General features: G+C 41.5%; 1 protein-coding gene across 3 annotated transcripts in view; it reads right to left on the bottom strand.

Annotated features, from left to right (window-relative positions):
* The window catches only part of LOC126416764 (uncharacterized), a 45,759-nt gene extending 23,463 nt beyond the window's left edge, over positions 1–22,296 (bottom strand). Inside the window, exons 1-2 of one of the 3 annotated variants that reach the window (XM_050084620.1) lie at positions 21,901–22,293; positions 6,772–6,933 (exon numbers count right to left, since the gene is read on the bottom strand). In XM_050084620.1, coding sequence (XP_049940577.1) covers positions 6,772–6,933; positions 21,901–21,939 — 201 coding nt within the window. In that variant the 5' untranslated portion in view covers positions 21,940–22,293. Of the gene's footprint in view, positions 1–6,771; positions 6,934–21,900 lie in introns of all 3 variants that reach the window. The other 2 variants (XM_050084611.1, XM_050084630.1) reach the window with 2 other exon arrangements.
* Between the last annotated feature and the right edge of the window lie 3,584 nt (positions 22,297–25,880).

The following is a 25,880-nucleotide window of genomic DNA, read 5'->3' as shown; positions in this document are numbered from 1 at the left end:
ATGGTGCTCTCCACAGTTGACACAGATGGGAGGTGGGGCACATGGAGTATTGGGGTGTGATGGGCGTCCGCAATCTCGACATGTGACGCTGGAAGTACAGCAGGAAGACATATGGTCAAACTTCCAGCATTTAAAGCATCACATTTGGGGAAGGATATAGGGCTTTACAGTGATGTAAAGTGGTAGACCATCACCTTGACCTTCTTGGGTAATGTATTAACCTCAAAGGCCAAGATGAAGGCAACAGTGGCAACCTTATTATCAGACCCCGGTGAACACGCCAAACAAAATGTACACCTCGCTGCTCTAAATTGGCGTGCGCTCATCATCAGACTGCAAAAGAAGGTCCCTGTGAAATATGGGCCCCTGGACCATATTTAAACTCTTATGGGGTGCGATGGTTACAGCTTGTCACAAGCGAGTAACGCCCGTGACTGGGCAGAGGATGCTGTTTTGATCAAGACTGACCCAGATCTCATTTTGGACAAGCCCTCCCCACCTCCCCAAACTTGTCTCTAAATGCTCTATAAAAATCTGAGGCTTCATCATCATGAAAGATTCCCCATCAGCTCTCGAACATACAAGGCACCGGGGCGAATAAGAGGTGCTGCCATCCTTAGCCTGACGTTCCTCCCACAGTGTGGCGAGGAAGGGGACCATGAAAGCCTCAGTCATGGAGGGTAACTACAATGTGATGGCGCCAAGCCACGTCATACACCTTATGAAGGTCAAAGGAAACCCCAACAAGATGCTGGCAGTGAGTAAAAAGCCTGTCAGATGGCTGATTCCAATAGGAGTAAATGGCCATTTGGAGATTGCCCAGCCTGGAAGGCACACTGATACGGGGACGAAAGGCAGTGAGAATTGAGTACCCAACATAATCTTAAGCTGACCATCTTTCAAGCAGTTTACAAAGTACATTCATCAGGCTAATTGGGTGGTAGCTGTTGAAAGACATTGGGTTTTTCCCAGGCTTAAGGATGGGGGTAACTATACTGTTTTGCCACTGTGACAGAAAAGCACCCATGAGCCAAATGAGGTTGAAGACCCTGTGGAGCCGTTGCCTCTGGGGATTGTCCAAGTGTTGGATCATCTGGTTGTAGATGGATCCCAGACCTGTGGCAGTGTGTCATGAAGAGACAAGAGCCTGCACCAGTTCCCATTCAATGAAGGGTGTATTATAGGGCTCAACATGGTGTGGGATGAAACAGAGGGGGGTCTGTACAACTTTGCATTCCTGCTGGAGAAAGGCAGCAGGGTAGGAAGAGGACGATGATGCCATCGCAAAGTGTGTCACGAGGTGTTCTGCGAGGACCAATGGATCAGTGCACAGAGCACCTTGGAGATTCAGACAGTGGACAGTTGACTGTCGCTAGTGGCCCAGAATGCTACGGAGCTTTGACCAAACTTGTTATGAAGAGACATACGTCCCCAGGGAGGAAACATAGTGCTCCCAGCATTCCTTTTTAGTCTCCTTAATAAGGTAATAAGCCTTAGCACAGAGACACTTAAAAGTGAGGAGGTTGGTCTGTGAAAGGTGTCGCTTAAATCACTGCAGCGATCGTTGGCAGTCCTAAATAGTGACTGCGACATCCTTGGTCCACCACGGTACCAGTCGACGACAAGTGGCACCTGTGGATAGATGGATAGCAGTACCAGCAGCATGAAGAATAGTGGCAGAGATGCCTTGCATGACTACATCAATGGAATTTGAGAGGGAGGTGTCAAAGTGCACAGCAGATGTATATAAAGGCCATTTGGCCCTGCCAAATGCCCAATGCTTGGCAAAGGCAGGGGAATGATAGAATCTCTGGAAAGTGGTCACCGTCACAAAGGTCATCATGGGATGACCAACGTAGGGCAGCCACAAGGGCAGGGGAGGAGATTGTGAGATCAATAGCAGAGAAGGTGCCATGAATGGCACTGAAGTGTATAGGGAAACCATAATTGAGGAGACACAAATCGAGGTCCATAATTGAGGAGACACAAATCGAGGTCCATGAAAAGTTGGTCAATTAGGATACCCCTACCCACTGAAGTGACACTCCCCCATGGTGGATGCTGGGCACTGAAGTCCCCAAGGAGAAGAAAGAAGGGGGGAGTGGCTCGATTAACATAGACAGTGCAACGTAAGGAAGTGACCTGCCTACCTGGAGGGAGTAGACATTGCAAATGGTGATTATCGGAGTCGTTTGCACTTGAACCACTATCACTTCCTAGCTGGTACATAGGGGGATCCAGTCACTAATGGCATCGGAGCGAACGAAAGTACAGGCACCACCAGATGCTACCCCAGGGCCAGTACGGTTCTGACAGAATGCCCAATAACCATGAAAAGTTGGAGAGTGGTCATCATGGAAATGCATTTCTTGAAGAACAAGACAGAATGCAGAATAGGAGGAGACGAGACATTGCATTTCCGGTAGGTGACAACAGTATCCATTGCAATTCCACTGGATGATTGTGTGGTGAAAGCCCAAGATAGACAAGAAGAAGCTGAGGAGGAGGTCAGGTCACTCGGTCAGCAGTCGTCACCAACAAGGATGGGGTGATATCCATAAATAAGATGTCAGACTCAGGTTGTGATAGGGAGATGGCACCTTCAGGGGCACCTTGTCTTGGGATTTACGTTTCTTCTCCTTCTCCTTCTTTTTCTCCTCCTCCTCCTCTTTCTCTTTCTGAGGTGGAGCAAGGCAGGGCAAAGGGGGAGTACAGGCTTCTGCAAGATCTGTAACTGAAAGAGAACGGGCAAAATTGGGCGCACAGATGGTGCACCTTGTGGCCGAGTGGCAGTATGAGTCTTCAGGCCTGAGAGACGCCGGGGAGAGGGGTCCCGGGAGGGGGCACTTCTTTGGCCGGGGAGGGGAAACGGCTCCCTGATGGCAGGTTGTAGGAACTGTTGGGGAGGCGGAGGGGAGAGAGGGACGGGACTGGGGTAAGGACGAGGGGGAGGGGGAAATGAAGTAACAGTGGCAAAAGTTAAAGATAGTGGGACTGGATGGAGTCTCTCATACTTTTGGTGAGCCTCAGCATAGGACAGGTCATCCAGAGACTTGTATTCATGGATCTTCATTTCTCTCTTGCAAGCTGGGCAAGCTGGTGAGTGAGGGGACTGGTGGTCAGCACAATTGACACACACAGGTGGCGGAACACCGGGACTTCCCTCATGGAGTGGGTTGCCACAGTCACCACACAAAGGATCCACCACACAGCGGAAAAACATATGTCCAAAATGCAAGCACCAAAAGTACCGCATAGGTGGAGGAAAGTACGGCTTCACATTACATCCGTAGCACATAACCTTAACTTTCTCTGGAAGAGTACCCCCTCAAAAGCCTGAATGAAGGCGCCAGTATCGGTGCAGTTGTCTTTGCAATGCTTCTGCACACGTCTAACAAAATGATGCCACACTGCTCCAGGTTAGCCTAGAGTTCCTCATCAGCTTGCAGGATCAGGCCCCTATGAAAAACTACTCCCTGGACCATGCCCAGAGATTCATAAGGAGTGGTAGACATGGGCACATTCCCAAGATGATCACAGGCATGAAGAGTTGGGTGGCAGAAGAAGCTTTAATCAACAGGGAGCCCGACCGCATCTTACAAACCGTAAGAGACTCCACTTCACCAAACTTTTCCTCTATATTTTCCACAAAAAACAATGGCTTTGTGGTGGTGAATGTGTCCCCACCTGTCCTTGTACAAATGAGGTAACAGGGAAATGGTTTCATCCCAAGATGGCGAACCTGGCCCTCCTCCCATTGTGTAGCTATGGAAGGGAAGGTTGCCGGGACATATGAAGCAGCATTCAAGGACCAGTCATGATTCGAAGAGATGGCCATATTTTTGCTGTTCGATTCACTTCATGCACCAAGCATCTGCCCTGATACCACCCACTCTGACCAGGGGCTCTCCCCATGTGCACCACCCGGGCACAGCAAGAGCCGACTGGCATGGCAGCCGTTACCAATAGTTTTGATGCTCCAAGAAGATAAGCAACCACTCCTTGGCATACATAGAGAGAGAACAGCTCAAGGATCAGTAGTGTGATCCCTGTGTTGTCATGGGGCTTAGCCATACGGGTACGTAACAGCCCCATCACAAGGACTGGCTACACGTGCTGGTGACCTAGCAGGGTTGAAGGGGGCTACAGTGGGGAAGGGAGAGGGGAAGGAGGGGGGGGGGGGGGGAGGAATCCACACCACGGATGCTATGGAGAAAATTCTTTCCCATATGGCTCACACTAAAAACAGGAAATTTTGAAGTGGAGGTCAAACCTCAAGTGGGGACCTAAACACCAAAAAGGATGAAAGAACAGCAAAAGGAACAAAATTGCAACCAATACAGGAAACTAGGCGTATAGCCAGGTCAACATAAATCAGAACACAGAGAGGGGGGAAGGAGGTGGCAACAGGAAGGAGCCAGGGTGAAGGAAATGCAGCCAGGGAATGAAGAATGGGCAGCAACAGCTCAGGGCCCCATGTGTGCCACTCATGAACTCACAAAAGAACTGTGAGCCCTCTGGGGGGACACTAAACAGAATCGCAGACTGAAAGCGAAGTAAATTAATCTATGGTTAGACCAAACACCAGCCATAGACCAGGAGGTACAAATACCACAATGAAGACCAATTCAATGGATATGATAAAACAATTATCATCTAAATTGTCATATGAAATGTCAATTATATGTAATGAAATAACCACTAAACATAATTAAATGTCAGATCAGTTGTCATCTAAATTATCATCATAATTATCAACTATGTGTAATGAAAGTTGTTCTCAAATAACAAGCTTAATGAAAATTGTATCAAAGATAACTTCATAGCAAATGCTATGATGACTGACATAACAAATTCATCATTACAATGTGGCACATTAACTAACGAAATTACAGCCTTAAAAACTGCCTATCAAGCCACGTGATGTAACAAAACAGTTGTCTGGTGAACAGTCACAGTGTCTGTCCATAACCTATGTTTGGAGATAGACAAATTTAATGCGGAGCAAGATGCTAAGATTAAACTTAACTTGACACAAAAAGAGAAAGTTTTGAAAAAGATTACTCCATGTCTATTTCAAGGAGGGAAACTCATATAAATGAAAGACTGAAGTCACAATTACTGTGTGTTGTTTAGTACGCAGTTACAGATGCATTATCTCAGGGAGGCACTTTGAGAGATGCAATCAACAGGGAGTTAAACCAAATTAAAATGGTGCAAGACAAAGACTTACCACAGTGGTGGGATAGTGTCCTCACAAATCAGTGACATCCAACAGGAAATAACATTGGATAAACAGAAAGTAATTGACTCACCACCCTCCGTTGTTAGAGTAAAAGATGAAAATACTAGTCCTACTGTGTATGAGGAAAGGTATGGTAATGATCTAAGTCATGTAGGCACGTCATCTAACCCTGTATTGTATGACATTTAGGCAGAGCCTCAATTGTCACCTGTTCTGCTTGACAAAAGCTTACTAGAACATAGACAATTCCAAATGTTCACTCCAGATATAAAACATATTCACCCCATTGTCTTCATTATGTGCTTTAAAGGTGTATTACTGAGATAGTCAACTGATCAACATAGAATTCAGTTCATCACAGGTTTCATTCAGGGGGCCCCTGGTACTGCACAGAATTGTCAAAATTATGCACAAAGTATTCTTAGCTAAGACTGGTCTAGGGGTGTCCAGAAAAGACTCTTAAAGAAGGTCTTTATCCAGAACCTTTTAACAGTAGACAATGTAGCCTCCACAATTACTTTGTAAAGTACCTAAATAAAACAAGCTACTGGGAGGAGCCCATATGTGACAGAGAAGTTCTAAGGATATAGAAGGCTTTCCGGTTCCCCAATAACACTACACATGACTCTAAAATAAATAAAAAAATAGCAGGTAATAGAGCCATCTTTGGCTAAGAAGAAGTTTTAATACCAATTAGCATTAAAATTCCAATTATTCATGTTTTTTAATGTGCTCCTGCTGTGGTGACTGAACAATTAATTTTTGGATGATTAGTGTTCAATCATTTTCTTACACTTTCATTTTATGAGGGATACATTACACAAGGAATCTACAGTACAAACATTTCTAATTGATTTTTTATTGCAGTTCTTTTCAAGCTGTGTGATGAAAACAGTTACAGATTATCTTTCTAAACCAGTACAGTTTTTAAGGCTGGCAGCCTCGTTCTACGCTACTGCCAGTGAAGTGCCTTAATTATTTGGAATAGATTTTGCTGCAATTGATCTGGGGTTTGCAATCAAGCCAGATCCTAACTCCTTAAAACCTTCAGACTGCAATATGTCTTCAAATTTTACCTCATACTGAGTGCAGACAAAACTGTGAAGCACACTGCAACATTTTATGTTGTCTGTAAGCTTAAGTGAGACATTTAATTGTCAATGAAAAATCTGCCACTTGTTGGATAACTTTTCAAATGTACACTCAATAAGACATCTCGGTCTAGTCAGACGGTAATTAAATGTGCAGATTACTGAAGATAAAGTTCTTTCAGCAAAAGACCACATCACATTCTTGGACAATCTGAATCTGCAAATTCCACCGATATGTCTTTATGCTCCCTGACAGCGGAACATCATTTTTAAAAGTTAACACCCACTCTCCTCAATAGATTCCTGTGAGATGTTGGGAATACTCCTGGCATTGGTAGTAGAGCTGCTGGGATTAATGTTTAGTTGACAGCATCATAATGAAATGTGGAAACAGAAACAATGTGCTAAAAATTTTGATAACAGAAAGTAGTTTACTTGTGACTCTACAGAAGGATGGGGACTGTCTTCCACTCCATCAACCTCATCCTGGTCTCCGTCAGAGCTGTTGTCAGACTGCTCAGACCAGTGTAATGGACTGGCACGCACCCCCTGCAAAGGCCTGGCATGCACCTCCTGCATAGGCCTGGCACGTATTTCCTGCAAAGGCCACAACAGTAACTGGAGTTAGCCATAAATATGGTGTGCTGCATACAAAAAAGTGCTTTCCTTCACATCAGATTCGGTAAAAGTAACTCAAATTTAATGCCTATCAAACATAAAATGTCAAACAATGGAAACTCCAGGTAGGAATATCAACAATGAAGGAAAAGGCAGATTGCTTCTTACCATAAAGAAGACACATTAAGTTTCACACAGGCACAATTAAAAGACATTTACACAAACCTTTTGGCCAGTGCTATCATCAGTAACACACACATCAGAAACATTAGTAAAGTCTTAACCATATTGTGGGATACCACACTTACTGTCATTGGATTTTTAAATTTGCACAACCTGTCAGTTAAGTTCTTTTCACAACAGTAGAGTAGAAAAACTGCTACACGAGTGCCGGTACCAATCTAGTGTATCTATGTTATTGGCCCAAATATTGGTGCCCAACTATAAAGTGCTTTGTGCCTACATTTTACAATAGCTGAGTCCAATAGCTTGCAATCCCCATTCCTCCTCTCTCATTACAACCACTGTTACTGAGGGTGTAAGACAGAATGTTAATAATAAAAAAACTGTTACATTAAAATAGTAAATAATTGCTACGTGTATCACCTGGGGGCGGGGGTGGGTGGGAGAGGAGAGAGAAAGAGAGAGGGGAAAGAGAAGGGGGAAAGGGGGAGAGAGAGGGAGAGGAAGAGAGAGAGAGAGAGAGAGAGAGAGAGAGAGAGAGAGAGAGATAATTCAGCAATTTATAAAAACAAAAAGCTGTAGAATCTCTGATTTACAGATTGTTTTAAAAAAAAATCTGCTTAATCACAAGGAAGACAGACATTCAGTAGAAAGGGTAAGGCTCACAGTGATGCTGGGAAGAAAAACCACATTCATTTTGTCTCTATTGGTGAACTATGATTTTTTACCTCTTTAACACTGTAACTAAACATCCAGCACAGTTATGATCTTAAATATTCACATACAAAGAGAACGTACAGAGATACTGATTGAGTCAAAGGGTACATTTGAGAGAGGCAGCTATTACACACTGTTCCTCTACACTCCACTTCTCACTGTCAGTAATGATAATTTTCTTATCTTATGAATCAATGGCAGTAGCACTGCTACAGCTACCGGCTGCAAATCAACAACTTACTCAGTACATGGAAAAGATGCACCTTTCAAAAACTATTTCAGTTGTAATATGCAGCAACACTTTAACTACTGTAGGACACACCATATTTATGTTTGTCAAAATTTACTTATCAAAAAAATTTCTTTCGCTATTGATAAAACGCCCACACATCCAAACTTCAGGGTCCTCCACACTGCAGATTTCAGTGAGTAAAAAATTTAGAGGTATATGTTTCCCACCATAGCAATTTTCATAGATGCTGTATATAATAAGCAAAAATATATTCACCGGAGATTTATTTACTGTGCAATACCACTTTTCTGAATTTACCTTGCAGTTTTAGTGCATTAAATATGGAGTGATCGTAAACCCTCATCTTATCATGCCATTCCTTTTAAAGTCCTGTAAAGTTTCTTTGTAGAGAAGATTGCCTGGAATGTATGGAGTGTTGGCATTTGGGTTGGCTCTTGAGTCACGTTGCCTACTGGCTCCATGTGAGGGCGGCTTCTGCCAGGGTTGCTCTACCACTGATGATCTTGTGTCCCTCGAGTCTGCCATCTGAACAGCCTTTTCCAGGTGCCATCACCTGGTTGTCATCTTTTTTTGATATACAAAAAAGCGTATGATCTGACCTGGCAACAACCTATCTTTGCCACATTATACGAGCGAGGTCTCAGAGGCCCGCTTCCAATTTTTATCCAAAATTTCCTGATGCTTCGTACTTTCCATGTCCAAGATGGTGCCTCCCATAGTTCCCCCCATATCCAGGAGAATGGGGTCTCGCAGGGATCTGTATTGAGTGTATCTCCATTTTTAGTGGCCATTAATGGTCTAGCAGCAACTGCACGGCCGTACGTTTCACCTTCTCTGTATGCAGACGACTTCTGCATTTCGTACTGCTCCACCAGTACTGGTGTTGCTGAGCAGTGCCTACAGGGAGCCATCCACAATGCACAGTTATGGGCTCTAGCCCACAGTTTCCAGTTTTCAGCCGCAAATTCGTGTGTTATGCACTTCTGTCCACGTCACGCTGTTCATCTGGAACCGAAGTTTTACCTTAATGATGATCCATTCACTGTAGTGGAGACATATCGATTCTTAGGACTGATTTTTGACACCCGATTGACTTGGCTTCCTCACCTTTGTCAGCTTAAGCAGAAGTGCTGGCAGCACCTTAATACCGTCCACTGCCTGAGTACCACCAACTGGGGTGCAGATCACTCTATGCTGCTGCAGCTCTACAGAGCCCTTGTTCAATCCTGCTTTGACTAGGGGTGTCTGATTTATGGTTCGGCAGTGCCCTCAGCATTGCGTTTACTCGACCCAGTGCACCTCTGTGGCCTTTGCCCAGCGACAGGAGCTTTTAGGACGAGTCTAGTGACCAGTATCCTGGTGTCGGCTGGAGTTCCTCCATTGCAGGTTAGGCGTACACAACTGTGGGCCAGTTATGTTGCACACATTTGTAGGTCTCCTGAGAATTTGAATTACAGTCTCCTTCTCCACTCACGGCAGTTCATCTCCCACATCAGTGGCCAACGTCAGGACTAACAATTGTGGTTCACGTGCGATCCTTTCTGTCTGAACTGGAATCCTTCCCTTTACCACCTCCGTGGTATACACTTAGGACGCGGCTTCGTCTGGACCTTTCCCATGACCCTAAGGACACGGTTACTCCTGCTGCTCTCCACTGTAACTTCCTCTCGATTCTTGACATTTTCCAGGTCTCTGAAGTGGTTTAAACCAATGGCTCAATGGCTGATGGCCATGTTGGCTTTGCCTACATCCACAGAGGCCATTTTGAACAGCATTCCTTTGCCAGATGGCTGCAGTATATTCACTGCAGAGCTGATGGCCATCTCTCGTGCACTTCAGCATATCCGTTCATGCCCTGGGGAATCGTTTCTTTTGCGTACTGACTCCTTGAGCAGCCTACAAGCTATCAACCAGTGCTACCCTCCCCATCCTCATGTAGCGTTCATCCAGGAGTCCATCTATGCCCTGGACCGGTCCCATTGTTCAGTGGTGTTTATGTGGCACCCCAGGACACGTCGGCATCCCCGGCAATGAACAAGCTGACATGCTGACCAAACAGGCTACGCTGAAACCTCTTCTGGAGATGGGCATCTCTGAACCTGACCTGCATTCTGATGCATGCCGTAGGGTTTTTCAGCTTTGGGAGACAGAATGACATAACAGTACACACAACAAACTGTGTCATTAAGGAGACTACAAATGTGTGGAAGACTTCCATGCAGGCCTCTCGCAGTGAATCAGTTGTCCTCTGCTGGCTCCGCATTGGCCACACTTGGGCAACCCACAGCTAGCTCCTGCACCGTGCAGACTCGCTGAGTGTCAGTGCAGTGCACGGTTGACAGTGGCCAATATTCTGGTGCACTGTCCCACTTTGACTGCCCAGTGATGAAATCTTGGGTTACCGGACTCATTGCCACTACTTTTATCTGACAACGCCTCATCGGCTGATTTGGTCAGAACAGCAGCTCGAACACAGTTACAGTGCTATCATTAATTATTAAAGATCATCCATTGTTCAAAGTTATTGTCTACAGATTTTTAGCAGCTGTCGAAATGTGTATCACTCTTTAATTGAAAGCACACAGAAATGGTGCAAGGTTCCCATTTGTCCTTCTCAATGATTGGGTCCAAACAAAGAAAAGGAAGCCTGTCAAATACCTTGAAATGAAGGGAAGATTTTTATACTTTTTCAGAACTTCTCACATGCCCATTACAAGTGAACAAATATGATGAGCATACCAAAAGATTTTTTGGAAAAATGTGAAATGGGCAATCTTCTCTACAAAGAAACTTTACAGGACTTTAAAAGGAATGGCATGATAAGATGAGGGTTTACGATCACTGCATATTTAATGCACTAAAACTGCAAGGTAAATTCAGAAATGTGGTATTGCGCAGTAAATAAATCTCCGGTGAATATATTTTTGCTTATTATATACAGCATCTATGAAAACTGCTATGGTGGGAAACATATACCTCTAAAATTTTTACTCACTGAAATCTGCAGTGTGGAGGACCCTGAAGTTTGGATGTGTGGGCATTTTATCAATAGCGAAAGAAATTTTTTTGGTAAGTAAATTTTGACAAACATAAATATGGTGTGTCCTACAGTAGTTAAAGTGTTGCTGCATATTACAACTGAAATAGTTTTTGAAAGGTGCATCTTTTCCATGTACTGAGTAAGTTGTTGATTTGCAGCTGGTAGCTATAGCAGTGCTACTGCCATTGATTCATAAGATAAGAAAACTATCATTACTGGCAGTGAGAAGTGGAGTGTAGAGGAACAGTGTGTAATAGCTGCCTCTCTCAAATGTACCCTTTGACTCAATCAGTATCTCTGTGCGTTCTCTTTGTATGTGAATGCTTAAGATCATAACTGTGCTGGATGTTTAGTCACAGTATTAACACTTTGGGTCCTGAGCCATTGCCTGCGGGTGTCTACCATAAAGACTGGCTGATTTTAACATATTTTAAACTACTAGAACTCATGTAAGGTTTCAGTTATAGCAATAAAATTACTCGTATTGAAAAACCTAGACTTTCTTGTTTAAAACCATATATAATACCTTTCTCTTGAATGAATACATACTTTTGACAAACGTTATTATTATAACATCGTTTTTGAAAAAAGGAAACATTGGTCAAAGGTATAGTCACAGTATTTTCTAGAAGGAAATTTTTTTTACTCTTCACAAAAATTGTAATTATGATGGATACAGTATGTCTTATCTACAGTAACCTCCTGTAACTATTTTAGGATGCAGTTTTGCTCTTTGTGTGGTAAATTTTGGAGCACGGCGTTTTGCACAATGCTATTTTACATTCACTACACTGGTAGCTTGTGTCTTTTCGCCACTTTTTTCCAGTCAGTTTTTTTCCTCTCAGAGAACACACTACACACTGTTTTTGTTTCTGTTTCTTACCTACTTCTGTCTCAATCTTTTCCAGGAAATGATTTCCAGCTGACAGCCCAGATGGACCAGGTCGGGGTTCAAGATCTTTGCTTTGTGCAAGATCTGCACAGATAACTGTCATGAAGTGAGATGTTGTGTGGCGTTTTCCAGTAACCTTATTGTATAATATGCAGGAATTTACAATCGCCATTAGTATAACATGGAATGCCAACTTTCTCCACCAGTTCACAGTCTGATGTTCAAATGCGCTGTATGACAATCGCTGATCTAATAAGTCAACACCAAACTTGTTTTTATTGTAGTCCACTACACAGGCTGGCTTTGACTTCTCTCTTCCTCTCTGATCAGTGAAAGTGACCATCTCAGCAGTGTGCCTTGTACTTATCATATGCACATTTCTTTTGTCCTTCCAACAAAGTGCTAACATATTTCCTTTACACCTGAAAATAAGTTCACCTCACTGAAGGTTTGGATCTTTTATGGCACGAGGCAATCCCTGCCGAGATTTTCTTGTTGTTCCCACAAGAGCAGTTTTTGCAGCTTCCAGTTCTGAAGCAAGCATTGGACTTGTGTAGAATCTGTCTGTAAACAAAGTTTAGCCTTTTCCTGACAGATTTGCAAGCAATGTCTTTGTCAGAGTCACTGTGTCAGACCTTTCACCCGCGTAAACAGAGAAATTCCTGATGTAACCTGTGTCAGATTCGGATAACATGTACAGTTTCATACTGTATTTATTTGGTTTTTGTGGCATGTATTGTTTGAAATACACACGACCTCAAAATTTACACATGCCTTCATCTGTAATTTTTTTGAGATGGTGTATACGAACGCTGGAAATTAGCACACACATTATCTAGGAGGGGTCTCACCTTGTGCAGCGGGTCAAGGCCAGTTTCTCCTTTCCTCTTAGCTAAGGAATTATCACTAATGTGGAAGTTTCTCAAAATAGAAAGAAATCTGTCACGGCTCAAGATGTTTGGACAGAAATTACATGACACAACAGGGTTCTTGGACCAGTGCTCTCGTATACGTGGCGTCACACTTACACATTTGGACTACAATTGCCAGAAATGTCCTTATTTCCATAAGTGTAACTCCTTTCCACTTTGATAATGAGCAGGTGGGTGAAAGGGAATTTGTGCTTCGTAATTTCCTGATGCATTTTGAGCATACAGATTAGTTTGTTCCTTTATATGTTTCATCATACTGTCTGTCAGGAAATATGAAAAAAATTCTAGAGGTGCACTGTCCTGGTCTAAACTGACAACATTGCATAATCTGGATTGTACTGAGAATAGATCGATATCTGGTGCACAATCAGTAGTCGTCCAACCTTCCTCAGAATCGGTGCGGCGTGCAGGTCTCTGCTTCCCCTTCGCTGTAAGTCTCGCTCATTTTTCAGGCACAATATCGACGGGATAACTTGCTGCTGAAGTGCTTGGACACCTGTTATCCTCTTCTGAACCTATTAGAAGAGTATTATTTGCAAAAAAAATCATAATTACGTACTGAGAGATTTTTCAGTGAAAATCTGAACAAAAATTATACATGTTTTGTTGTCAGAATTCTTTACCTGAACTGCCAGAAACTTCTTCTTGAACATAGTCCACATCATCAGAGTCATCTACAATATCTTCCTCTGACAAATCAACGTCACTTTCTTCTAATTCACGATATAACTCGCGAGCAATTTCTTCGTCCGCCAAGCCACGCTTCGCCATGTCGACGCTACTGAGACTGCGCAGGGGGGGAATCGCCGCTAACAAACCAAGACAAATAAAAAGGGAAGCACACTCTTCCACAGCATGCCCACACCATCTAGTGACCAATACTCAAACTACAGTCCATGTAGCGCCTCCCAGACAAGCGGGAGCCATAAGAACGCACAAAGGAAGGAAGGGGAAGAACGAGAACACACGCCCGTAAAATTACGGGCACCGGACTTTTGGGCAGGCCACACCCGCCCATATTTTTACGGGCGTCGGCGCCTAAGTGTTAAAGAGGTACAAAATCAGAGTCCACCAATAGAGACAAAATGAGTGTGTTTTTCTTCCCAGCATCACTGTGAGCCTTACCCTTTCTACTGCATGCCTGTCTCCCTTGTGATTAACTAATTTTTTAAAACAATCTGTAAATCAGAGATTCTACAGCTTTTTGTTTTTATAAATTTCTGAATTATATCTCCCCCCCCCCCTCCAGGGATTTGCAGGCTATTTGACTCAGCTGTTGTAAAATGTAGGCACAAAGAAATTTATAGTTGGGCACCAATGTTTGGGCCAACAACATGGATACATTAGATTGGTAACAGCACTCATGTAGCAGTTTTTCTACTCTACTGTTGTTAAAAGAACTTAACTGAAAGAGCACATTTTGGACAAGCCTTCCATCTCCCCAAACCCGTCCTCCAAATGCTCCACATCAAACTGAGGCTTCGTGGACATGAAACATTCCCCATCAATTCTTGTACATATGAGGTACCGGGGCAAATAAGCTTCACTGCCATCCTTAGCCTGGTGTTCCTCCCTTGGTGTGGCAAGAAGGGGAATGGCTTGGTGGTCATATTTCTTGGCACTGAAGTTAGACCTGGCCTGCTTTGAGACTGCTGGCGGCAGACCACCAGTTGACGTACTACGCTTCATGTCGTGTCATCCGCCCTGATGCCACCCACTCCAACCAGAGGCCCTCCCCACGGGCGTCACCCAGCCACAGCAAAGGCCACCTAGCAGGATGGCCATTGCCGGGAGTCCCGATGCCCCAGTGTGAGAGGCATCTACTCCTTGGCATACTTGGGGAGTTAACGGTGCAGGCATCAGCAGAGGGATCCCTATGTTGTCAGGGGGCTACAACCAACAGGGTACAGGGCTGCCCCACCACCACGGACTGGCTACCGTGCTGGATATCAGGTGCAAAGAAGTCCATGATCATCGTTGGCCCAGAAAGTGACACTGCATAGGCATGTTGGAAAATGCACCCAGAAAGGTGTCCTCGCCCATGAAATGGAGAATGGGCAGGACTGCAATGTAACGACGAGAAAGTGGGCTAAATATCTCAATGCACGATGGACACAATGCACCATGTAAGGCGCCCTTTCCCAATTGGCTCGCTCTTCGGGAAAGTTTGGAAAAATGAAGGTCAAACCCTACAGGGGACTATCACATAAAAAGGCCTGAACGTGTGAGACTCCTTTTAGTCAAATCTTATGACACGCAGGAATACCTCAGGCCTATTCTAACCCCTGGACCTGCAAGGGGGTGGGGGGATGGGGGGGGGGGGGTTAGAAGTAGTTCAGATTATTTTGTTTGGATTCTTCATGTTTTTTTGATTTTGAAGGTATGAATGATGTTATTTGTTCGTTACATTACTGTTTGGGTACAGTGTTTAGGAAGGGTATTAGTTGAGGGCAACTGGTGACTTTTTTGAGGGGTGGGAGATGGAACTGGGAGGAAGGGGGACAGGTATATTTCTTTGTTTTGTTTTTTAATTGTAGTATGTATAGTAAAAGTGTTTTTGTGAGTAACTGTGTGTTTCTTGTATATCAAAACCGGTGTTTATGAATTTTTGAGTTCTGTTGTTGGTTATGGGTTATTATGTTGGTTTGTGACTGTTGGGTAACGTGGTGTTCATTTTACCTACATCAGTGAAGCTACACTTTAGATTTTAGCTATACCAGTGATTTCTGGTTTTGTGAGACAATGGACTTCGCTTTAATTATACAGGTGAAATGAACTATCTGAGATCATATTTTTCGCTCTTCTTCTTCTTCTTCTTCTCCTCCTCTCTCTCTCTCTCTCTCTCTCTCTCTCTCTCTCTCTCTCTCTCTCTCTCTCTCCCCCTCCTTTTTTTTTTTTTTTTTGAATATTTTGTTTGCTTGACCTCTGCATTACTATTTGTTCTGACATGTCTTTATTATAAGGATTGTTGTATATTTAGTTTATCCCTGCCAAAAACCTTCTAATTTCTGTGGCTGCCTTGTTAGTTACACATCATTTCTGCAATTAAATATTTGTGTCTGTTCTTATGGGTAATGTATGATGGCATGTCACCATACTGGGTAAGCTTGAAATACGTGTCTCTGCCATCTTGATGATTTCACAGGTCAAAGTATAGTACCACACATTTTGGTTATTCTGATGAAGGCACCCTTTTAGACAGACAACACAACATATGAAATACATTTACAAGACACCCTACCGCTTCACATTCAGATGAAACATATGCCATATGAACTAGTTGGTAGGCTTAACTCCTGAATCTGTTAAATTTTCACCTTATTATGCCATCATCTACCTACTTCCAAAAATAAATAAAGCTGACAATGCACGTTATCCCATCGCTACTGGCTTTTAATGCTGAAATGAACATACTTCTATGTGGAAAACCCTTTGTTTGAAAATTTCCATCATTTACCCAGGACATTAACCACTTACTTGAACTCTTATTCATACATACTCCTACTGTTGACACATCACAGCATACTAACACTCCACGAGTATAATAAATGACACGAGCAGTGTGAGGGCATGCATTATTCTGTTCCAGGATGATCTTTTCAGGACATCTACTGCTCAACGCACAATGGTGTGTGGATATACCACACAGCATTTGTGGTTTGTCCATGTTCTAGAAAATCGATCAGAATCTGTTGCTGTGTTCAGTGCAGGCAGTTCAGGGGTGTCTGCTAAGAGGCTTATCATGGATACCTGTGTTTCCACCTCTGAAATGTTGACCCATGTTAACACCGCTGGCACCCATGTAGATATCTCACTAGGCATGTTGAAGTCTGAAGTGAATTTTAGCAGCACATTTTCCACCTTTAACAAAGAATTCAATGACATTATGCGGTCTTAACGAAATATTGATGCCTGCCATTTCTGAAGTACTGCTAGTGGTCTTTTTATGGACACTGACATCAGAATATGGGGACATGTGGTGTAGAATTTTTAGATTACAATCCTGTAGTCGTATTTTTTATGTTGATGGAATTGGAATTTTAACAATGGGTTCTTGTGAGTTTCAGTTGGTCCTTGTAATTAACAAAGCAATACCATCCTGATGGACTGATAATATAATTAATGTGACGCACACAAGCCTCATGAAACATCCTATGGGTGACGTCACTAATCACACAAAAACATTAGGAGAGAAAAAGTAATGGAACTTCCACAGGAATAGAGAGCTTTCACTTGGGATTGTTTGCATTATGAATGTCTTCAATCAAATAGTTGTTAGCACCAGATCACAGTGTGAAAATAGGGATTTTAATCATGGATGAAAATTGAACTGTTGAGTGAGCAATGCATTACCAATTTGGTGGTTTTGCCAACCCACAACAAAATTGTCATCTACCTAATATGGGCGGTCAGTTATTCGACAGCTCAGTCTGTCACCATAACTTCCACAAAATGCGTCTGTATAGTGACGTAACTGGTCAAAGCAGAACAGCTGTATCATGGTCTACAATACACTTATGATCTCAACTAGACCTACACTGATGTAGTAAAGAAAACAAACCAAATTTTCATTCTTCCTCAATGGACAGCCGTAGGTCTAGAGAACTACACGATCCAAATCAGCGACATTGATTTGCAGTAGGATTTTGGAACCTATACTGTGTTCAAAGATTGTGAATTACCTCGAAGAAAAGATCTATTGTCTGACAGCCAGCATAGGTTCAGAAAATATCATTCTTCTGCAACACAACTAGCTCTTTATTCTCGCGAGGTAATGAGTGCTGTCAACAGATGATCTCAAATTGCTCATGTATTTGTAGATTTCCAGAAGACTTTTGATAACATTCCTCACAAGCAGCTTCTAATCAAATTCCATGCCTATGGAGTATTGTCTCAGTTATATGACTGGATTCACGATTTCCTGTCAAAAGGTCACAGTTCATTGTAACTGATGGAAAGTCATTGAGTAAAACAGAAGTAATATCTGGTGTTCCCCAAGGAAGTGTTACAGAAGCTCTGCTGTTCCTAACCTATATAAATAATTTTGAGACAGTCTGAGGAGCCCTCTTACATTGTTTTCAGATGATGGTGTCATTTATGGAGTGGTCAATCCATAAGAAGATCAAAGACCATTGCAAAATGATTTAGACAAAATATCTGTATGATGCGAAACATGGCAATTGACACTCAATAATGAAAAGTGTGAAGTCATCCACCTGAGTATGAAGAGGAATCCATTAAATTTCAGTTGTGCAATAAATTGCACAAATCCAAAGTCTGTAAATTCAACTAAATACTTAGCGATAACAGTTATGGACAACTTGGACCGGAACGATCTCACGGGTAATGTTGTGGGGAAGGCAACCCAAATGATTGCATTTTATTGGTACAACACTTTAGAAGATGCCACAAGTCCACTAAAGGTATGCCCACACTACACTTGTCATCCTCTGCTACAGTACTGCTGTGTGGGGATTACAGAAGCATCCGATTCCACCCATCAGCTTTGACCCATGACATCACCAATATGGTGGAAATGACCCTTCTCAACGTCTCCAATATGGCGCCTTTAACGTCATTACATAAATGACAACAAACACGAAAATACATACAAAACCAACCAACACATCTCTCTCCAAAAATATAGTCACACTAACGGGACCAGTGCGGGAAATTGGGGGTTTTTGGGTGGGGGACAAACTAAATATAAACACATACAGACCGCACACCATGATCCCAAACCACACAAAACGATGACATAAAAACACCACAAAAAATTCCGCTACACTTACAATATCGACAGGAATCGATCACTTCCCTTCACCTACATAGCTCAACCGCAATTGTCAATACCACAAATTATGAGACCAACTACTTCAAAAATTATAATCACACCACAACTGTTGATACAACAAAACCAGCACCTAAACCAACAAAAATTGGAATCTGACACTTCCCTTGACCTATATAGGTCAACAGCAGCTCATGACACCAAAACACACACAGCTACGTCACATTGGAATCAGATACTTTCCTTGATCCATATAGGTCAACAGCAACTCACGATACCAAAACACATAACTATGACACATTGGAATCTAATGCTTCCCTTGAGCTATATAGGTCAACAACAGCTCAATACCAAAACACACATAGATACAATGACAAACTGGAATCAGTCCCTTCCCATGAAATATACAGCTCCGATACAACTGACAATATCAAAAAAATTGAAATCAAGTACTTCCCCTAAGATATATACATCAACCACAAGTGCTTTTACCAAAACATCAACCACCAATACATGCAGTAAATAACACCGATCCAACAACACATAAAAACCCCACCCAACATCGTAACACGAACAACAGACCCTAAAAAAACTACTACTTACCATAAAAAAGTTCCAGTGCTACACACTAATCCCCAACTCGCATATTCTGCTTGCATACGCTGCATTTCACTATCACTGTCACAAGCCCAAAAAGTTGCAGAAACTTAATGATGGACAACATGTCATCTCCCATTTCAGCCCACAGACGCACTATTATACTAAGAAGTCATATCCATACCTAACAAAATAAGCCACAAATTGAATTAAACGATTTACCACGTGACAAACAGCAAACCAATAACATCAAACGACACCGTAATAACATAAACACACCGGGAACTTAATTCTTAACTCACTGACACTTTCCATTCTTCTATAGCAGTCATGACCGATAAATGCACACTTCAGGCACCGACACCCAAATGAACCCAGTACATGACATAACATGCAGACCATGTACACACCACCATAGGACACCACCGACTGCAACAAGACGACATCTGCAATAACACAACTCACTCAAACTAAAGTCTACACCATCATGACGTCACATACCACAACATCCTTACGCCTCAGACCAAAGCAGACGAGTGGAATTGGACACCTCCATTGACCCGCTGTGTGCTATGGTATCATAAGACATCAGTCATTGCATGGAAAGAGTTAAGTGTTCATTTTTCTCGTGTGTTGTTTGAGAGTGGGACAGTAGAGAAATAGTGTGAAAATGGTTTAATGAACCCTCTGGGGTACTAAAGTGTGAACTGCAGACTAAATGTAGATCATGCTGCCACACAGACATCTAGATTGGCCAACCTCTGCTCCCTTCACCACCCCCCCTCCCCTCCCCCACAAACACCCTAAAAAAATAAAACAAGCAAAATCTTCCACAACCTGTACAAATAACTGTAGGTACTTGATCATAGACAATATTTCTTGCCATTTCAACAAGAAATGTTCTACTCATATTAATCTCCAACCATAACAAGCAAACGGCACTAATAATTCCAAACACAACAGAGAATCCATCTCAAATCAAAGTAACTGACTAGCAATTTGGACCAAACGCTTCCAATAACATCTGACACACACAACTCACAATGTCAAATGACTCGCTAACATAAAAAACAACTTATAAACATATACATCCAACAAAAAGAGTACCACCCAAAACTGCCACCTAGAAATATGACCTGACTCAAATTGCGATGAACGTGTACGATTATCTGTGATGTTTCTTCAAACTGATTTCGAGGAATACACGTATGCAATGAATCCTCGATGTCTCACTAGGAAATGACAGTCGATGGACAGTTCTCTACAGAAACAAGCCTTGACTTGGCAGGTCCCAAATCAGATTGATAGCAACATTTATTTGGGGTCCACAAAGGGCAGGGGTCGCTTACATAAACAAATACCGTTACCAAAGAATGTTATTGTCTACTATTGCACAAGCTGCAGCATATCCTAAACCCAGTAATGTAACACAATATACAATGGTTTTGAGCATTGGTCAATTGGGGTAGAGAGTGGTGCCACAACTCCTATACAACACTGGTCCAGCATCTGGTCAATCATGGATGCTCTGCATCACAATCACCTCTGAAATGACAGTAAGCTCAATATGTTCAAAAAAGTATTGTAGTGACTAACCTCAAAGGCTTTACGAATGTCTACTCATGCAACAGACACAAATATGGCTGCAGCAGAGTGGATGAAACTAATCTTAAATTGAGTTGCATTCCCATGGCATAAATGGGTCAATGTTTTTAACTAAGAAATTTAATTCCCCTAAACCACACTGAGTTACGCACAATTATGGGTTACTTTCTAACTTGCAACCGTATTTGTACAGCAATCTGAAAGGTTCATGCAGTATAGTTACCATATCTGAGTTCCATCAATTATGTAAATTATATCACACATCATTTTGTAATAATACATGAACATACCACCCCATAACAGTTAGATATGTGGTAATCCACTGAGACATTCAAACCTATCACCACAGTTGACTGGAATAAAAGTGTATACTGCAAGAAGTTTATGAAGAGAATGAATTACTACTCAATCAATATAATACGTGAGGAACTGGACAGACAGCAGAATTTTTTAAAAAACAGGCCTACTTATCTACAGAAGAACCGACCCAATGCATTTCATCCACATAAATTTACATTACGAACGTATTTATCTCCATTACAATTCCAAAGTGGGTTTCCTATTATCACATTCATGTTACAGACTTATCGGCTACCTAGTAACGTTATAATAGTGTCCGTGAATAAATCCAAACCAGCAAATCAGCTGTCAAATGAAATAAACTGTTATTATAAGTATATATCAGAGAATGAAAACTCTTGCAGTTTCAACGTCACGCATCAACTGAAATAATCACTGGCATTTATTAGACAACCCAGTTTCAAAATGAAATGCATTCTCTTTTGCAACGATACAACCTAATCGAGGCATTTTTCTGAAGACAGAAGTTAATTAAATCATATCGTAGTCATACAGCACATACGTTTGGCTGCATCGCGCAGCGTCGTAGAAGGCCAAATAAATAAATAAATAATAACAACACACATGTCAACTTACGCGCTCAAGCTGTTCCGTACGAAAGCGATTCCGTGACATTTTACTTCTACTACTTTATGTTTACTTCCACAGGTAACACCAATCTTTCACTATTTCAAGTTTCAACATGTCACAGCACTCCACATTACGACACCAGCGAGTGACAGCCGTGAGCCGGGGAAGCACACGAACAGCTGTGTACGCATTGTGCATGTATGGCTGCGTTCCTGATTGGCTGCTGTCCATAGCTGAGACTTATGTTTTGATTGTGGCGTCGTCTGCTAGTGACTCGACATTACTTTTTCTCGCTGCTCTGGTCTAGCTTATAGTCTGTAGTATCAAATTTTGTGCTGTTTTACCCTTCTTAATCTTCATTTCATTACGTAATTTGTTATTGTGAATCATTGCGCAGGCTGCACGAGGATTTTATATTTTCCCTCAGTGTACTACCCAAAGAGATACAGAATACGGATATTCCAAAAGATAGACCTAATCTACAGGGAAAAGGCCTTACAATACGGAAACAAATATAAAGACCACAATATTAAAAATAAGGTTGCAAATAGTTCAGAATAGTTATATAACTAAAAACCGGTTCAACAGCAAAACAACTCAGGCAGAAGAAATACTTTTTTTTACGTTGTTTGCCAACTAAAAAGAAAACAAGGTATAAGGATGTACATGAAAAAACAAATTTTTCGGCAGCTATTTCATTAATTATTTATTTTTGCGGCATGTGTTTCGGATTGCCTAAAATAACTGACAAAAATATCACTGAAACAAGTGCAAAAAGTTTTTTTCCATATTACAATGTTTCAAAAAGTACCCACAGTGAATTTCATTACTATACACAAAACTATGCTCTAAAGTTTCATCTCCTGTAATCGGACACGATGATCTCCCAGCCCGGAAGTTATAACTACACAAAGCACCGACCTGGAAAGTCTACATTGCGTAATTAATAAGCTCATTTAAATCGATAGAAATTAGTTTCATGTCACTAGTCTTGTACTTGCAGATCTCAATGCTGTGTGGGCTTCACCTCCTATGAAATAGATCAAGAAAGTCCTTTATGAACTGTACTTTCACTATTAATAAACTCTACTAATATTCCGAGATTTTGAGAAGGGAGGTCCACACTTGACGATCTGCCTCAGCAAATGTCTGTGCACATCACATCTGCGGAGAAAGATCATACTGTGCAGACAGGAGATTCGCGCAGACCTGAAAGTTAGAGTTCGAGGTTTGAGAAAATTGCTCAAATCTGTGAGCTCAAATCACATCGATCCGCACAAAGGACAACACGCCAACAGGAAATCGCTGACAGTCTGGTCCACGAAACGTGTCTCAATCAGCTGTTTATTCAGTCTAGTGTTTCTTGTCTTTGCGTACACTGTGAACTCTAAAATAGTTTACCTACTTCGAGTTCCATAGATCCATATGTAAACAGTTCACAGGACACAGAATGAGTCGGTTTTTACAAATTATTGTTTAGTGCAAAATTACATTGAATTTATGAAATGAAAGATGTAAATAATACGAGGAGTAGAAACGTGTGAGTTATTTAACATATGAGCTACCACACATTTCTCCCTAGGAATATACAGATATACATAAACTGGAGTTTAAGTTATGCTGTACATAGACTAGGAATGATATTATCCATGGTGGCTAATAAATTCATCCATACTATAACAAGAACCATTTAAAAGTAGCAGCCTTAGTTTTTCTGTAAATTTGAGTATGTTTCCAACCGGATGTAATGTGTGATGGAAAGGCATTACACATTTTTTTTAGATCATACTGGGTAGTAAGCTTCCTCTGGGTGTTGTAATTACGGGATCAGCTATTAATATTGAGTCAGTTGCTGTTTTACTAGCAAAGCACACCAGGGAAGAAATATATTGTGCAGTTGCTGTATAGATATATCTCCAAACATATTTCTGCTTGAGTTCCTGGGATGGCTCCTCAAATAATTCTTACAGTTCATCTCCTTGTACAGAGCACAGTTTCGTTTGCTAATGTTTAATTTCCGCAAAATTTTATACCATAAGCCAAAAGCAGATGAAAATAGCTAATTATGCTGTTTTTATTGTGCCTGTCTCTGTATTGTCAGATATAATTCTTAGGACAAATGGTGTTGTGCTTAATCTTTTGCGCAAGTCTTGAATATGGTATTGTCACTTCAGTTTGCTGTCTATATGCAGATCCAAATACCTGGAGGACTTCAACACATCATGCTTATACATTTTTAGATTTATTTCGTCTGCAACATTAGTGTTGGAGGAAAATTAATGAAATATTTCTTTCTAAATTGACTACAAGGTCATTAATTTCAAACCACCTTACCACATCTACAACTGTGTTATTTACTAATTCACTTAGTATATTTCTGGAAGGATTATTAATTGATACAGTAGCTTCGTCAGCAAACATGGTAACCTTTCCATGTTCTATACATAGCCGCAAAACATTTATAAATATCAGAAAAAGCAGTGTGCCTTATACTGAACCATGAGGCACTCCAAAGGCAGTGGTGCCCCAGTTTGAAGATTCACTGTCATTGTGCATTCCTCCCATGATTATTCTCTGCTTTCTATCTCACAGATAATATTCAAGCCACTTGCCTACTATTCCACTCATTGCTAAGGTTTTGGCTTTATTCTAGAGAATGTGGTGACCAACACTGCCAAAAACTTTTGATAGCTCACAAAGTACTCCAACTGTCATCAAATCGTCATTTTTGGATCCCAAAACACTGTCAGTAAATGCATTTGGTGCATCCTCTGTTGATACCCTTTCTGAAAATCAAACTAACTATCGCTGCACATGTATTTACTAAGATGCTCAATCATTGTGCTGTGCATAAATTTTTTCTGTTGTCTGAGGAAAACCTGAGGGTAATGAAATTGGTCGATAGTTTGTACCATATGTCTTCTCTCCCTTTTTATAAGTTGGCTTTATAAGTCCATATTTTTATCTTTCAGTGATTATTCCTTTCTCAGGTGACATATTAAAATATCGCAGATGACTTTACTTATTTATCTACAGTAGTATTTTAACATTTTACTTGTAATGTTATGAACTCCAGCATAATTTATATTTTTTAAGGAAACAACTATTTTCTTATCTTTCCTTCACTGTCATTTACCAAATTAGCGTCTGTTTTGTTAGTTTGGCTGTAATGTAAGAATTCTGTAGTTTTACTTACAGAATCGAAGCATCCTGCTCGATTTCTACTGTTAAGAAATGATTGCTGAAAATACTAGCCACCATTTCAGGATCAGTAGAAGGAAGGTCAGCGTTGGCCGTAATATTGATGGTTTATTGACAGCGAAGTCGATTTTCAATCACATAGTGATCATCGTCAGTGCTGTAGTATACTGGTGTCAAGTTATTATCAGTAACCAAAGCTATGAAACGATCACAGTAACTTGTGGTCGTTTCATAGCTTTGGTTACTGATAGTAACTTGAAACTAGTGCCTATGAGTTTAATAAATTGCGATCGTTTCATAGCTTTGGTTACTGATAATAACTTGACACCAGTGCCTATGAGTTGTACACTACAGCACTGAAGATGATCACTATGTGATTGAAAATCGATTTTGCTGTCAATAAACCATCAATATTATGGCCAGTGCTGACCTTCCTTCTAATTTCACGTATATGGCCGTTGTGCACACAGCACTCTATGGAGTCGCCAATCAGTTTCAGGATCATCCCGTTTATTGCATCTGTTAGTTAAAATAAACATTTCTTTGGCAGGTGAACTAGTCCCCATCTCATTTTTCACATTTTCCACATGGTCTTCGTTTTGTTATTAGAGTTATTAATTTCCTCTTTTTAAAACATACTTTTGGATTTTGTATCAACTTCCTTAATATCTAGACTACATACTATGTTGCCTCATCATTTGAGCATTGTGAGACATTCGAGCTGATGCAAACACTTTCCTTTTTGTTTTACATGAGATTTTTATGCCTTAATTAATTCATGGCTT

Source organism: Schistocerca serialis, chromosome 1 (genome assembly GCF_023864345.2).
Source record: "Schistocerca serialis cubense isolate TAMUIC-IGC-003099 chromosome 1, iqSchSeri2.2, whole genome shotgun sequence".
NCBI lineage: Eukaryota > Metazoa > Arthropoda > Insecta > Orthoptera > Acrididae > Schistocerca > Schistocerca serialis.
This window is presented reverse-complemented; position numbering and strand designations above follow the sequence as displayed.